The sequence below is a fragment of the Carettochelys insculpta genome, chromosome 4 (genome assembly GCF_033958435.1).
Source record: "Carettochelys insculpta isolate YL-2023 chromosome 4, ASM3395843v1, whole genome shotgun sequence".
In the NCBI taxonomy this organism is placed as follows: domain Eukaryota; kingdom Metazoa; phylum Chordata; order Testudines; family Carettochelyidae; genus Carettochelys; species Carettochelys insculpta.
In genome coordinates this window covers 81,759,763-81,775,674 of record NC_134140.1, presented here as the reverse complement: position 1 = coordinate 81,775,674, position 15,912 = coordinate 81,759,763, and the positions used below count along the sequence as shown (strand labels likewise).

At 49.2% G+C, this 15,912-nt stretch overlaps 1 protein-coding gene across 2 annotated transcripts in view; it reads left to right on the top strand.

The window, feature by feature from the left end:
- Window positions 1–6,302: 6,302 nt before the first annotated feature.
- Window positions 6,303–15,912, top strand: part of MND1 (meiotic nuclear divisions 1) — a 55,088-nt gene continuing 45,478 nt past the window's right edge. Inside the window, exon 1 of one of the 2 annotated variants that reach the window (XM_074993166.1) lies at window positions 6,303–6,411. In XM_074993166.1, the coding sequence (XP_074849267.1) occupies window positions 6,409–6,411 (3 nt within the window). In that variant the 5' untranslated portion in view covers window positions 6,303–6,408. Of the gene's footprint in view, window positions 6,412–6,746; window positions 6,872–15,912 lie in introns of those variants that run through there. The other variant, XM_074993168.1, reaches the window with a different exon arrangement.

Genomic DNA, 15,912 nt, shown 5'->3' with positions numbered 1-15,912 from the left:
TACAATGTCACCTGAAAGTGACAGCAGAGTAATCATGTTAGTGAAAGCAAGAAGAGACATTTCTCATGGCATTGTTGTGAGCACCAGTAGGATGATACTGAGAGCACATGAAAGAGTTTGCCTGTTCTCATTTTCTGTGCCTGACACAACAGCAGCTCCCAGGAGCCAGGAAGAGTAATTATGAGGAAAAGGCAAATTGTGTGAAGATTCTAACAAATCTACTGAGCATATCTGAACATAGATTTTCAGAGGTTCAGAACCTGACCAAATTTTTTGTGGATTTATACAGGGACTGTAACCCAACTGATCCCCCTCCAAATTTCAAGATCTTGCTCCAAAGAATGAAGGCACTGGAGTATCTTTACAAAATAGTAGTAAGAATGTAAAGTAGACAGAACAACATTTTTTCCTCTAATCTTGTTCTTGGAAACAGATGGATCATTTTTGCTGACACTTACAAACAAGCAAAAAAATGCCAGCCCCAGACATGGAAAATTCCAGCCCAGTCAACTCAAATTTGGGAATGTTCTAGGCTACTCTAATCTTACAATGGAAGGTATTAGCTATGAGTTTAGCGAAGGATGCCTATCAGCTCCCCCTTTAATAATGTTACAATGCGTCATTTAACCTGTCTGACAATAACAGTCTAATGACATGGCTTTTTATTCTGGCACAACGCAGTGGAATGCAGTTCTGCCACTTTTACTCCTGGAGATGCCACTTTTAAAAGGTGGCTGGGCAGCACTGAGCCACATGTGGCTCTTTAAGCGGCCACTTGCTGCTCCTGCCACTGCCTCTGGCTTCCTGCCTGCCAATGAAAAAGCAGGACTCAATTTAATTGGTTTAACTACTGGCACAAGCTGTTAAACCAATTAAATTGAGCCCTGCTCTGTCAGCGCAGCAGCTCAGGGAGCTGCCCCTGGCGCACTACGTGGGGAAGCCGGAGGGCTGGGGAGAGCCATGCAACTGTGCAGAAGGGAGCATGGTGGCTGGCAGAGCAGCACTGTGTGGCACTCCTTTTGAAATATAAGTGAATCCTGGGTTGGAGGGGTTAAAGGGTGAGAGCAGTTTGGTGCCATGGGAGAGGGTTAAAGGCTGGGGGCAGTTTGGGGCTGTAGGGGGGGATGGTTAAAGGCTGCCCATGGGTTGGTGCCCTGGGGGGGCAGGGGAGGTTAAAGCCTGGCTGTGGTTTGGGGCCACAGGGTGGTGGGGGGTTAAGGCTGCAGTGGGTTGGGGCTCGTGGGGGCAGGGGGTTAAGGCTGTGGCTAATTGGGGTCGTGGGGACACGGAGGGGTGTTAAAGCCTGGCCGCAGGAGGGGCAGGGGGTTAAGGCTGCTGTGGGTTGGGGCCTCAGGGGGCCTGGGGGCGGGGCAGAGTTCCAGCACCCTTTTTCCTAGGAAAAAAGCAACGTGTAAGGGTAATAGCTGTACACTTAACAGCAGCCTTATTGCCTAACCACATAATAAGAGCTTCCAAAATTTAAATGGGCCTGTTAGCTTCAAAGCCACAGGTTGTTACCTGGTGTGTAAAAGGAGCAGTTGTACTAAATCAACCAGTAGTGACAAATAGTAATCCTTTGTACGTGTCTGAAATTCTGTTCTACATTGTCACTCTAGTTAGTCCACTCCTCCCTACTCCATGTTCTTCTAATTTAGTTTTAATTTGGCATTGATAAATTGGAATATATTAAGAGAATTTAGATGAAATTGCTCTAATTATTTGACCGTGAAGGAGCCCAGAGCTGCCAGAGCTCAGGGCCAACAAATTTGGTTGGAGATTAAGTATGTTCACTCCAGAGAATGTAGCCAGAAAAAGTTTCTATGCAACCATACCAAGAATGTGATCTGCAGCATTTCTAAGAGGAGTATTAGTGGATTGGGTTCAAATACATACAGGCTACGATTACACTAGTGAATTTTGCTGACAAAACTCGTGGAACGTGCACACATGAAATATGTTTTGTTGACAAAACTCAGTACTTTTTCTGGTAGAGCTCTGCCTCTCAGCCAAGAGGCATCACGCTGCTGTCAACAGAATCTGTCGACAAAAGGCTGTGCGGCCACTCTGGGTGGGCCTTCTCTTGACAGACAGGGCATCCACAACAATGGGCAGCCCTGTCTGCTGTGCTTCTGAGTGCCAGTTTTGCTGAGAGCGCAGCCGGGCAGTCCGGCCATTCTGTCGAATAAGCGGAGCGCTCTTTCAATTTGGCTTTTGTGTGTGGCTGCACTCTTTCCACAGAAGCTTTGTTGGGAAATCTCTTCCAACAGTGACTTCTGTTGACAGAGCACTGGAGCGTAATTGTAGCCACATTGGGGGTTTTTGTTGTTGTTGTTTTTTGAGCTGCTATTGAACCAATGCACCAGAATCAGGTTAATGAGTGTTGTGATGCTAGAGGTTTGTTCTGCTAGGTAAGTGGTTTTCAACCAACGGTATGCATACCCTGACAGTAGACAGAGGTATTCCAAAGAGCCCATCAACTAATTTAGATATTTGCCTAGCTTTGCAACATGAGAAATATCAGGCCTATCTAAAATTTTATACAGACAATGACTTGTTTACATGGTTCTATATATTATATCTGTGGTTTTCAAATTGTAGGCAAGTTCATTTCAATAGGGTCACCAGAGCCTGCATTAGACTGACTGGGGCACAGGGCAGAAAGTGGAAGCCCAAGCCCCACCACACACAGCTGAAGTCAAGGCCTGAGTGTTTAAGTGAGGTGAAACTCAGGGTGCAAAAGACAAATCAGACTCCTCCAAGGAGTATGGGAGACTGGAACGGTTGAGAGCAACTATGTCATATGACATGAAACCAAAGTAGTTTAAAGCTCTTAGGGCTTGTTCTTGTTAAAGCAAACATACAGAGCTCCCCTATCAGTGCGAGTACTTCATTAGGAGTAAGGGAAGTCTATAGGAGTTCCTGTTGACCAGCCTTAGTGGAGACAATGCAGAAGCCTGAATTAAGGTATGTTGACTCCAGCTGTGTAATTAACATGGCTGGAATTGTGTACCTTAAATGGATCTTCCACTGTATTGTAGACCTGCCCTGAGCCAGAAGAGGCTGGGAGTACTTGGAAGTTCTAGGGAGTGCCTCGCCATATTCAAATATAGCAACCTGTCAGGGTCCAAACCCTAGTCAAAATAACAAAATGAGATGCGTTCAAAAAACAAGCATGCAAGAGAATTCCTCTTGTGGCTGGGGGAGTGGCAGCACAGGGAATTGTTTGCTGGGAGTCTTTCCCACTGCTCCCATTGCCTGGAGTCTGCCCAATGGGAGAAGCATAGGGATGGTGCCTGGGAACAGCATGGGGCATGGATCCAGCTTAGCATCCCTCCCCGCCCTTCAAACCAAGACCCTGGATCAGCATCGCCCTCATGCACCCACTCCTCCTGAGAGCCTGAGCCCGAACCCCTACCCTGACCCTGCACTCACCCTCTGCCCAAGATCCTCCCATCCCCACCCTGCTCCTGCGCTCTCCCAGATCCTCCTCACCACCCTGTTCTTGCAGCTTCCTTCTCTCACAGACCCTCCACCCCACCCTACTCCTGTCCCCTTCCACACACTAAATGCCTAATTTTTCCCCACCCCAGAGCCTAGGGCACCCCACAAAATCTACTAGCCATGGGCCCCCAAAAGAATTAATCTGACATGTTAGAAGCCCTGAACCTTGGTTCTTCCTCCCACACCCCAGGGGGGCTCGAGCATGAGCAGAGTGAGGAGTCTTGGCTAGAGACCACATCAGTGAGGGTAGGTGGTGGTTTTTCTTTTTGATTCTCATTTTTGTGTGGGTTGTGTTGAGTGAGGTGGGCTGTGGGCCAAAAAGTTTAAGAAACATTGCCCGAGAGCAAAATGTACCATGACCATGACTTGGAGGCAAACAATGTATTGGGTTCAGTAGCTGGACCCCAATAACTACTCACAGGCTACAACTAGATTGCACGGGGTTTTTTCGGCAGAAGTTTGTGTCAGAGGACGTCTTGCGACAAAATTCTGTCAACAGATCGTGTCCAGATGCTAAGGCGCATTGAAAGAGTGATCTGCTCTGTCAACAGAGAGTGGCCATACTGTCTGGCTGCTCCATCAACAAAATGGCCACCCAGAACCGCATCAGCCAGCGTTGCAGGTCACCAATTCCTTCTGGGAGCCCCACTGAGATGTGTGCTTAAAGGGACTGCCCTGCCCCAGACACCCATTCCCTACCTCTGCCGCAGACATGCCTATTTCCTTGAGGGACAGCACAGCTAGTGCAGGGCTTCTCAGTGTTTTCTTGTGGGCAACACAGCTGGTCCCTGGGAACCATGCTGCTGGAGCTGCCCTTGGGCTTGCGGTGGCCCAATACTGACATGCTGTAGCAGCTGCTGAAGTGTGTAACAGCCATCCTGCTCTTCCTCACTGAGGGTGAGTCTAGGTGCTGAAACCTTAACACTTGAGTTAATTGCTGGGAGCAGGAGGACTGGGGGAGCCACCCAGCCTAGCAGCCCCAGTGAAGAGGCTGCAGGAGGAGGAGGTGTGTCTGAGGCTGGGGCTGTTGAGAGATACAGGAGGGGGGTCTAACACTGGGGGAAGTTTGAGGGCTGTAGGGAGAGTCTAATGCTGGGGGCGGGTTGGGGCTGCTGGGGGGATATACAACTGGGGGCTGTTTGGGGCTGCTGGTGGGGTGTAAGCCTTGGGGCAGCTTGGGGTTGCTGGGGGGCTCTAAGGCTGGGGGTGGTTTGTGGCTGCTGGGTGGGTTTAAGGCTGGAGGCAATTTGGGACTGGGGGGGGCAGTTAAAACCTGGCTGAGGGTGAGGTCTGCAGGGCAGGTGGGGGTGGGGGTCTAATACAGTAAACCCTGGAGTTACCCAGGGGTTGTTCCTGCAACCCCTGCATAACTCTAATTTTCCTGCAAGGGGAATGGAGCCAGGAACCACCAGGGCTGGTCAGTTCCCTGGCTCCCAGAGTGACAGGATTTCAGAACCAGGGCAGGCTGGTTCCAGTCTCCCCATGGCTTGCAGGGCTGGGAAACTGATCAGCTCATGGCTGGTCAGTTTCACATTCCTGCCAGTGCAGGGGAGGGAACCAGGCTAAGAGCCTTCTCCCTCTCTTCCCCCAGTCCAAAGGCTGTCAGACAGCTGCCTGTTTGAGGGAAGGGAGGGAGAAGGCTCCAGCTGCGGGTCTCCCTGCCCCCAGCCAGGGACACCATGGCTGGAGCTGAGCCAGCCACAGGGCTGCGGGTCTCCCTGCGCCCCCGCCAGGGACCCTGCTCATATAAGGGGGGAAGTTCATGCATACCGTGAATAAAGGTAGGTATAAATGTTCCTCGTTTTTGCGAGTACTCGTAAGTAAAGTACTCATTGAACAAGAGATGGGTGTATGTGCTTTCCAGAAGTGTAAACTTGGATGAGTGACGTACAGAATCATAGGGCTGGAAAGGACCTCAGGAAGTCATCTAGTCCAGGTCCCCACTTCCAGCAGGATCAACCCCAACTAACAAAAGAAAATGCAGTCTAGGAGCACTTTAAAGACTAACAAAATAACGTATTAGGTGGTGAGCTTTTGTGGGATAGACCGACTTATCTGAAGAAGTGGGTCTGTTCCACAAAAGCTCACCACCTAATACATTATTTTGTTAGTCTTTAAAGTGCTCCTGGACTGCGTTTTGTTTTGATAGAATATAGACTACCACAGCTACCTCTCAGTTACTAGTCAACCCCAACCAAGTCATCCCAGCCAGGACCTGGTCAAGACCGGTCTTAAAAACCTCTAGGGATGGAGATTCTACCACCTCTCCAGGCAACACATTCCAGTGCATCACCACCCTCCTGGTGAAGCAGTTTTTCCTTATATTCAACTTATTCCTCTCCTTCTGTAACTTCAGACCATTGCTCCTCGTTGTGCCATCTCTCACCACTGAGAACAGCTTCTGACGGTGTGGAAGTATTACAGTATTACTAATACTGTAACTGGGGGCTGTTGCCAAACATAAGTGTATGTATTTAATGCCTTTGTACTCCTGGGTAACGCGCCACGCAGCGGGGCACAGCCCCAGGCCCTAGCCTGTGGATTAGAGCACTTGCACATTGGCTGGGCTGGGGCACTTTTGGCCGCGGCCTAACCCGAAGCTCTGGGCCGCGCTTGGAGACTTGTCGCGGGACACCCGCGAGCCCCACAGGAGGCCGGGAAATGAAGCCTGGCCGCTTGCTCGCGCCGCGCCTCTGAGCAGGGGGTGGGCGCGGCGGCCGGGGTAGGACCGGCCTGCGGGCGGTGGTGGGAGATTAAGCAAGGCCGGAAGCCGCCCCGCTCCGCCCTGCAGGCGCTAGGCGGCGCTGTGGGCCGCGGAAGCCGAACCCGCGCTTGGCCTGCCGGCGGCGCGGAAATCAAACCCGGGCGCCTGGCTGGGCCTCCCAGCTCCGGCGGGACGGAGGAGACATGGTAAGCGGCGCGCGGCCGCCTCCGCTCGGGCTCTTCCCGCCCGGGAGCCGCGGACCCTGAGCGGGCGGCTGCGGCAGGAGCCGAGCTCCGGGGCCCTCCCCAGAGCCGGCCGCTGCGGAGGGAGGCTGGGCGGGGGCCCCTCTGGCGGGCGTGGCTGGGCAGAGGCCGGGGCGCCGCAGGGAGGGTGTGGGGTCCCCAGGAGGGAGCTTGTGGGATCTGGCCGGGGCACAGCTCGGCTTTGCTACAGGCGGCCTCTCCGCCCGGGTGGGCGGTCTGTAGGGGCGCCCTTCCAGTTGCTGTCGCGGCCCGGGGGAGGGGTTTGGTATTCCCCAGCCCCAGGCGCCGGGACCATGCAAACGGCCCCCAGGCTGAGCTGAGATAAACGCCGTGTGACACCCGATAAAGTGCTGACGTTTAACGCGATTGACTTGTGGAACTCACCTTCCTTGAGGCTTCCGAGGTTTGGTTGTGTTAAAGGGTTCAGCGTTTATTGGGAGAATGAGGAGCTGCTATTATATTAGCTGGGGAGAGACCTGAAATAGCCACCACTTGCTGCAGGCTGGGAGGACATCCACTATGGGCAGATTATCCCACCATTGTCCAGTACTGGGATTCTTGTACGTGCCTTAGGTACCCCTGCAGAAGACGGGATACTGGATGTCATGGACTGATTAGTCAGTATGGCAGTTCCATGTGTTCCTTTGCTTGGGATTTGGCTGGGTATCCCAAACTGTCCTAACACATTACACACGTTCAACGGCGAGTTTAACACAGGCTTAAAATAATGCAGTGGTCCTGTTAGGAAAGGGACTTTTCTCCTTAATAAAATCAACTGCCTGTTTCATTGGAGTTGCCGCTGCTGTTGGGGTTCTGACGAAGACAGCCGTAAAAGAAATGATGGGTAGACTGTAGAGAGTAGAAACTAGTTGAAGGAGGAAAAAAGAGCAGAGATGTAGGCAGGACAGAATTGTAAGGAAGAACTGAATGTGGATCATGATTAGAGACTTTGAGAGTTGAGCCTTATAAAACTGGGGAGCGACATTATAGTGCTTGTCTTGGGTGCATCAGATACAGTTTATTAGTTGCTGGTCTCACTGCCCAGTGAGAGGAGGAGTGGACTGGTGATTCAAATGGGCCTTACTTTTGGGAGACCTCAGTTCAGTTCTGTGATCTGCTCCAAACTTCCTCTGTGACCTTGGGCAAGCCTCTTGGCATTTCTGTGCCTCAGTTCCATCTGTAAAATAAGGAAAATAGTATTTGCCTCTTGCGTAGAAGCTTGTAAAGAAAAATACATTGAAAGTTATGAAGTGATTGGAGCTCTACTGATGAAAAGTGATAGTGATGTGAAAGATTCTATTGTTAAATTTGAGTTCTGGTAAAGCCTTTGATTCTCTGTTTGTGGTTGATCTTCATGTTGCTTTTTATCTCTCCATTTTCGCTGCTGTTTGAGGTAAGGCAAAGGTAGGTAAAGTTTTCTCAGAAATTTTTGTATTAGGCTATGTCTACGCTAGACATACAAGTCAACTGCTGATATGCAATTTTAGCTACACCAATTGCAAAAGTAAAATTGATTTATCTGTGGTCGAATTCCATGTCTGGCTTTGTGCTGACTTCTCACGCTTCTCTAAGGTGAGTTCACAAATTAAATGCCAGGATTTTTTCCGTTTAAATCCGAACTTAATGTTTCTGTAGCACAGGTCAATTCGGTATTGATTAACTGCACTTCATGTTTCCAATAACATCTTTTAAAGCTACATCTGTTTTATGGCTTTTTCCCTTTTAGATTTCATTATGGTAGTTTGCCAGCAGACCAGCCTAATTTTAGCTGGAGGCTGCCTCTGTTACAACAGGTCATTTAAAAATAACTTGTAATAGGCCCAGTCTTAGTGTATGCACACTGTGCTTCATGTCAAAAACAAAAAGCAGTCAAGTAGCACTTCGAAGACTAGCAAAATAATTATTTTGCTAGTCTTCGAAGTGCTACTTGACTGCTTTTTGTTTTGATAGTGTATAGACTAGCACGGCTCCTTCTCTGTTACTGTGCCTCATGTGGCACATGATTAGGATTCATTGCTGAGTATGGTCCATTGATTGTATCATGAGCTTCCTGGAGTTGGGCTGGGTACAGACAGGGAGCATGACATGAACACTGATCCAGGACTGATCTACGAGCCCCAGTGATCAGTAGCATAGCCAAAAATGTAACGCAAAATGGTTTTATGGGATTTACATGGACAGTTTCTCATCAAGTCAGGAGTGAATTGAGCTTATGACACTGGTAGGCATCCGTCAGTCCCGGAGGACTATGGTGTGTTGTTGCACCCGGGGTTGGATGGAGAGCAGCGTCTAGTGTGGCTGTAAAGTCCGATTCTTGAGTGACAGTCTTTTCCGCACAGAGTACAGGAGAACACTGAGCCCTGGTTGATGGACTGGGTGTGGGACTTCCTCAGGGTTCTTTTCTCTTCTGCTTGTTGTCTGAGGTTGTCTTCATACTGGGACAGTCCTTTTTTCATCCGTTGCTTCCACAGGCATTGATAGGTGGCGAGTGTCTCCCAGGTGGCAGTGCTGATGTTAGCAGTCTTCAGGTCATGCTTGCACACATCTTTGTAGCGGAGATGAGGTCTTCCAACTGGCCTGGTCTCTGTCACCAGTTCACCATAGAGCAAATCCTTAGGTATGCGACCGTTCTGCCCGCGGGAGATGTGACGTAGCCATTGCAGGCGTCTCTGCTTGATCAAAGTGTGCATGGTGGCAGTCCCTGCTCGTTCGAGCACGGTGTTGTTGGTCACCTTATCCTGCCAGGAGATTCCCAGGATGCATCTCAGGAAACGCATATGAAATGAGTTGAGCCTCTTTTCTTACTTGGAGGTCAGCGTCCAAGTTTTGCAGCCATACAGGAGGGTACTTAGTATGCAGGCTCTATAGACTTGTGCTTTGGTGTGCTCTGTGAGTTTCCTGTTGGACCATACTCTTTTTGTTAGCCTGGATAGTGTGGTGGCAGCCATTCAAATACGTTTGTTAATCTCACTTTCAAGGGAGAGGTTGTCAGATATTGTGGAGCCCAGGTAAACGAACTCGTGGACAACTTCCAGCTGGTGATCGTTGATGCTTATGGCAAGTGGATGGTTAGTATCCTGACTCATCACTTGTGTTTTCTTGATATTGATGATAAGCCCGAACTCTTTGCAGGCATCCGCAAAGCGATTCATGAAGTGCTGTAGTTCCTCCTGTGTATGAGTTGTAAGCTGCATCATCCGCAAGAGGAAGTCTCGCAAGCACCTTGTTTGCACTTTGGTCCTTGCTTTTAGCCTAGCCAGCTGGAAGAGCTTGCCATCAGATCTTGTGTGAAGGTAAATGCCCGTTGTGGCTGAACCAAAGGCATATTTGAGCAGGACGGAAAAAAATATTCCAAAAAGTGTAGGGGCCAGAACGCAACCCTGCTTCACTCCACTGTGGATACTGAAAGGTTCGGAGGTGGATCCATCATAGATGATGACTCCCTTCATGTCCTCGTGGAAAGACTTGATGGTATTGAGCAGGGTTGGGGGGGACAGCCAATCTTTTCCAGAATTTGAAAAAGACCATTTCTGCTGACAAGGTCAAAAGCCTTGGTTAGGTCGATGAATGCAATGCATAGTGGCCTTTGCTGTCCCCTGCACTTTTCCTGCAGCTGCCTAAGGGAAAATATCATATTGATGGTAGATCTTTTAGCTCTAAACCCACACTGTGACTCAGGATAGACTCGTTCTGCAAGGACTTGGAGCCTCTTTACTACTACCCAGGCAAAGAGCTTTCCAACGATACTAAGGAGGGATAAACCACGAGAGTTGTTACAGTTGCTCCTGTCACCCTTGTTCTTGTAAAGAGTGACTGTGTTGGCATCTCTCATGTCTTGTGGTACTTTCCGCTCCTTCCAACACTGACACAGCAGCCCATGCAGTTCTGGAATCAGGCTGCTCTTAGCACACTTGAGAATTTCTGATGGAATGCCGTCTTTACCTGGGGCTTTCCCAATTGCCAGTGTGTCAAGTGCCTGGCTGACCTCCAGCGCTGTTGGTACATTGTTGAGCTCTGACAAAGTTGGAAGGCACCTAACGGCATTCAGTGCTGCTTCTGTGACAGTGTTCTCCGAAGCATACAACTCTGAGTAATGCTCCACCCACCTTTCCATCTGTTTGGAGTGGTCCTTAAGGATCTCTCCATTGAGTGCCTTCAGGGGAGCACTGTTGTTTGGAATTGGTCCAATGGCTTCGCTGATTCCATCATACATGCCCTTTATTTTGCCATTGTCTGCACAGGTGTGGATTCTGGAGCAGAGCTGAAGCCAGTAGTCATTAGCACAGTGCCTCGCTGTCCTTTGGACTTTACCACGAGCGGCCCTGAGTATCTGCAAGTTCCTCTTGCTAGGGGATGTCTTGTACGTTGTTGCTGTGAGCTGCTTCTCCTCAACAATGGGCAGCAGCTCTTCTGAGTGTGCTTCAAACCAGTCAGCTGACTTCGTCTGCTTCTTACCAAAAGTCACCATCGCTGTGTTGTAGATGGTGTCCCTAAGGTATGCCCACCTTCCGCTGGCATCTGCACTGATTGGGCCAGGAAGGGCCTCATCAAGGGCACGGGTAAACTGTGCAACCCTCTTGGGGTCTTTGGTCATACAGATGTTGATTCGTGGCCTACCTGCATTCTTTGTTCAATACAGCCTCTGAGGTTGAAGCCTGATCTTGCTGGCAATAAGTGAATGGTCAGAGTCGCAGTCTGCACTGATAGTTGCGAGTCAGCTTGACGTTGCCTATGCATGCGCGCCTTACAAAGATCAAGTCCAGCTGGTGCCAGTGTATGGACCTGGGATGACGCCATGACACACTGTGCTGGGGCTTGGTCTTGAAGAAGGTGTAACACAGAGACTGTGCTGGCAGCAAAGCTCCAGCAGTCGCTGCCCATTCTCATTTAACTTCCCAACTCCGAATTGCCCTAAGCATGTGGGCCAGCTGGAATGGTCAGTACCAACTCTTGCGTTAAAATCCCCAAGAATGATCAGTGGCTCGCGAGTTGGAATTTCTTCGATTGCAATGCTGAGCTCATCATAAAACTTGTCCTTAGCTTCTTGGGAAGAGGTCAGTGTTGGAGCATAGGCACTGATGATGTTGGTCAGGCCTGCAGATGTTTGCACCTGGAGTTGTATAAGCCTTTTCATGCGCCCTGTGGGTGGTGTGATGGAGTCAGTCAGACTATTCTTGATCGCAAAACCCACGCCGTGCTCGTTGGTCTCACTAGGGGGTTTTTCCATCCAGAAAAAAGTGAAATCTTTCTCCTTTAGACTGCCAGAAGATGAGTCTTGTCTCCTGAAGGGCGACAATGTCCATTTTTAACCTTCTCAGTTCATTGTTAATAACCGCTGTCTTGTGGATATCATCTATGTCTTCAAGGTTGTCTGAAAGTCCAGTTATCATGGTTCTAACATCCCAGGTGCCCAGTCTAAGAACCGGGCGCTTTTGTATTTTTTTCTTTTTGTTTGGTGCACAGATTTCAGACCACCTGTTGGGATTGATCCCTAAGCTCCACGCACCCAGTGAAGCAAATGGACTGTGGCGAGACAGCACCTTATTGGCTGGGGGCTGCCCAGTTTGAGGCGGGCAGTAGCTGTCCAATGAGGCTACGATGACCCCTCCCACCGTCGGAAACAACCCCGGCGTCAAGCTCTTCGCCAACGAGCTATGACTTATAACCGGTATGCTGCTGCTTCCCGTGTTATGCCGACGCTGTGAGGCGACGCTGGTGTGTCCTCCCCAGGGCGCGTGGCTCGGCAAATTTTGTTTGGAGGATGAGCTGTTGCCCATGTAGTGGATTCCCCCCTCCATGTTGCTGATGAATCCAAAGGAACGGCGAGACAGTACAGTTTGGCATCAGCAGCATCGCAGGAGTTGCCAGGAAGATGTCAAAAGTAACATCAGGCTGCCTTCAGGTCTCCAACTCCGGATTTTTCCTCAGGGTTAACTCCTGAAGCTCTTCCCTAGAATGGGTGTGACCGCAAGGCAGCGGGGGTTTGAAATCAGAGTTACCTTCTCCTAGGTGAGTGACCGACCAAGGCTAACAAGCCTCACCTGCCCAAAGCAGCCAATTTTAATGTGCCAGTGAGCCGCCTTTTGCCCCTTCTCCTGTCAGTAGAAACGGTTCCACCAGGCTTAAAAACTAAGCCACACAAGAAGGTCAGGAGCTGGACATGGTTGTCAGAGGCTTTTTGAGATGCGCGCCATTGAGGGAATTTTTATAGGCTATGGGAGTTTATCCCCACAACCGCCCTTGGCATGACAACCTTGGAACCGCTTATGACAACTTGTTACACTATCAACACAGCCCCACCAAACATCAAGAATGCCTTTCACATTTGAGTAAACTTAATTATACTGCATGCTAACAGAACATTAGTTAAGATGTCACATTACATTTGCATATTTTTGTTCTCATCATTGCTGGTTACCCAGATATTTGGGGGAAAAGTAGAAGCCTTATTAATTTGTGGTCAATTTGCTGTTATATTTATACAACATTGCTATATAGTAGTGTTTGTATGACCAAAACATCTTTCATAATAATTGTAAATTCACCATTACAGGTAGGTGGCAGAGTTGAATAAATCAGCTGGAAAGAGACAGTTTGTTTTAAAAAAAACACACAATGTAATGAGGCTTTGGTCAAATAAACTTTATTGCAGTGAATTATATTGTCTTACGTTTATTTATCAGCCACTTGTGCACTAAGCCATCCTCCAGTGACCTACAGAAAAATCAGTTGGGGGTCACACACAAGTCAGAAGTAAAATAAAACCCTCACTGACCTGGCCCCTAGCAGAGAGGCAGGAAAAAAAGAAACTCGCTCCCCTTGAGCTATGCCTGTGGAGGAGAAAGGGAGGGAAATGAGGTTCAGGGCTTGTACCAGGGGCCAGATTAATTTTTCTGGGCGCTCAGGACTAGTTGGGCCCTCAAGGAGGTGGTGGAAAAATGAGGGGTTCAGACTGCGGGGGGTCTGGGCAAGAGGTAAGGTGCAGGAGCAGGGTGGGGGTGTGGAATCTATGTGGGAGGGGCAGGGGAATGGAGTGCCAACCTGGGGGTGTAGGTGGCTCCACATTGCCCTTTGCTTGTAGGCCCCCACCCCCTGTCGTTCCCCTTGGCCATGAATCTCAGGCTGAGAGAGTGATGGGGCGGAGCTTCCCTGCACAGGGGTGACTGGTAAAGAAGGATGCAGGGGCCAGGGCACCAGCCAGATGAGTGCGGCTCCTGTGACTCCTCCCTGTACCATGTGATGTAGGGCCTGGATAGCATCCCTCAGGCCCTGCCCTGCCCTGCCCTGCCTCTGCCTCCACCTGTTTCCCCAAGCTCTTTTTCCCAGCTTTGCTTTCTGCTGGTGAGTGCAGAGAGAGCAGGAGGGAGGAAAGAGTCCTGCCCTTCCCCACGTGATGCACCAGCAGTGTGGGGAGTGGAACTGAGTTGCTCTACTTCCCTCTGCAGACATTGGTGCGTATGTGGAAGGGCAGCCTCCGTTAGTCCTGTGGGCTGCCCAGAGGCTCTTTATCTTTGCTTTTCTTGCCTGAAGAATTTGAAGGGCCGGGTGGCCCCTTGGACACCCCTCATGCATTGCCAGTGCCTGCGCTACCTTACCCCACCCAGTGTCCAGCAGCAGCATGCAGAGCTGCTTCCTTCTCCCTCTCCCCTGCCCCCACAGAGCCTGTGGATCTGATGTGGCCCATAGCTTGCCTTGCTTTGGCCTGTGATGCTCAGGGCTGTCCTGCTGCCCGCTGCCTTTGCCCCCCAGCAGGAGCTTGTGCTTCATCCATGGTTTTCCTCCCACTGTCCACGTTGCTGAAGTGCCGGCACTGCTTTGCCCCACTGCAGGAGTTGAGCCCTGTGGGCTGTAGGTTCCTCTTCCCTGGTTTAAAGGAACACTATCAACTTAAAAGGGCATATTTGTGTTTAGAAACATTTTATATCCTATTGTTAAAAGTAACACTCAATGCATCTGAAAGACTGGATAAGAAAATACTTTTCAGTTTTACTTTTTTGTCTTGTACAACTCTTTGTATCTAATCAGTTCCAGTGTTTCCCTTTACATATAATGAGTTTCCCCTGTTAATTGTTTGGTGCAGCATGAGGAAAAGAAAAATATTTGGAAAGTGGAGAACGGAATGTGTTTCAAGAGGTGAATAGAAGTGAACTGCTTGCTAATAGTGACTCTGGTATAATTAACAGAGAGATAGTTGTGCTAGTCTATATACTATGAAAACAAAAAAGCAGTCCAGTAACACTTTAAAGACTAACAAAATAATTTGTTAGGTGATGAGCTTTCGTGGGACAGACCTATTGAGGATGCGAGTGACGTATGAATAAATTTGAATATTTGATTAGGTTAAGTCAATTACACCAGAGCAATGGACTGGACTAAAACTGAGTCCTTACCAATGCTCCCAGGATTTTACCCCGCGACCCTGCTCGCCGTCTACGGTGGGTCTAATCACAACGGGGTTTTAGGGTGTGTGAACTGCGCTGCTGCGGTGTGTTTACCCAAGGAAGAAAATACAAACAAGATGTCAGGTTCAAACAGGGAGACAGGGTTTATTTTATAACTTAAAAGTATGAATTTTGGTAAGCTAAGTTGCACAAAATATGTAAGCCCTTGTTTTTGTGGAATAGGCACAGGATTTGAATACTATGGCTTGTAGCCTTAAACAATAGGTAACTGCTGTAACAGCACTACTATCTAATCCCTCAGCTACTTACTGTGCTTCCGGGACGGACCGTGCAGCCTTCGATGCGTGCTGTAAAATGGAAAGATTAACTTTAGAGCTGAGTTATATTTATTTATTTATTCCTGGATCTTCCTGAGGTTCACCAGGTCGCTCAACCCTTGGCCGACTACCGCGGGGAGCAGATCTTATAAGAATAAGAATTTGCCTGCACTAAGCTAGGTCAATTCTCTAGTTAAATGGGTTGCCCTGCTGGCCAAGCAGGGGAGAGCCCAGTATATGCGGGGTTTCCTACTGAGAGGTTTTCCCCTTAGTTAAGTGGAGGGGTTTTCCTAGTTAAAGGTTATCCCCTCAAAAAATGGTACTGCCTATTTCGACCACCTTGTTATGGTAGCCCTTTATTGCAGACCTTCATTACCCTTAAAGGGTTACTAAGAATACCAGGGTTTACCCTTTATTGGGTTATCCCTGACCGCTCTACCCTCCTAAATAGGGGGGAGCTTATAGCTCTGGATTATAGTAACAACGCAGTTTACCTAACTACCCTCCTGTGTGCATGCAATAGTTTTAGGCTAGACCAATAGCATTGGCCCCCTGTGCCTTTACAGAAAGACAAGGAATACAAAATATAAGGCGCTGATCATGGACTTGGGGAAGTCCCAATCCACCCTCTATTACAAAGCTATATAAAAACATTAACTGCTTACCCAATTATTTAACCCTAAACCCAGACCATGAATACCTCCTTATTCCTGCTCTGTGATCCA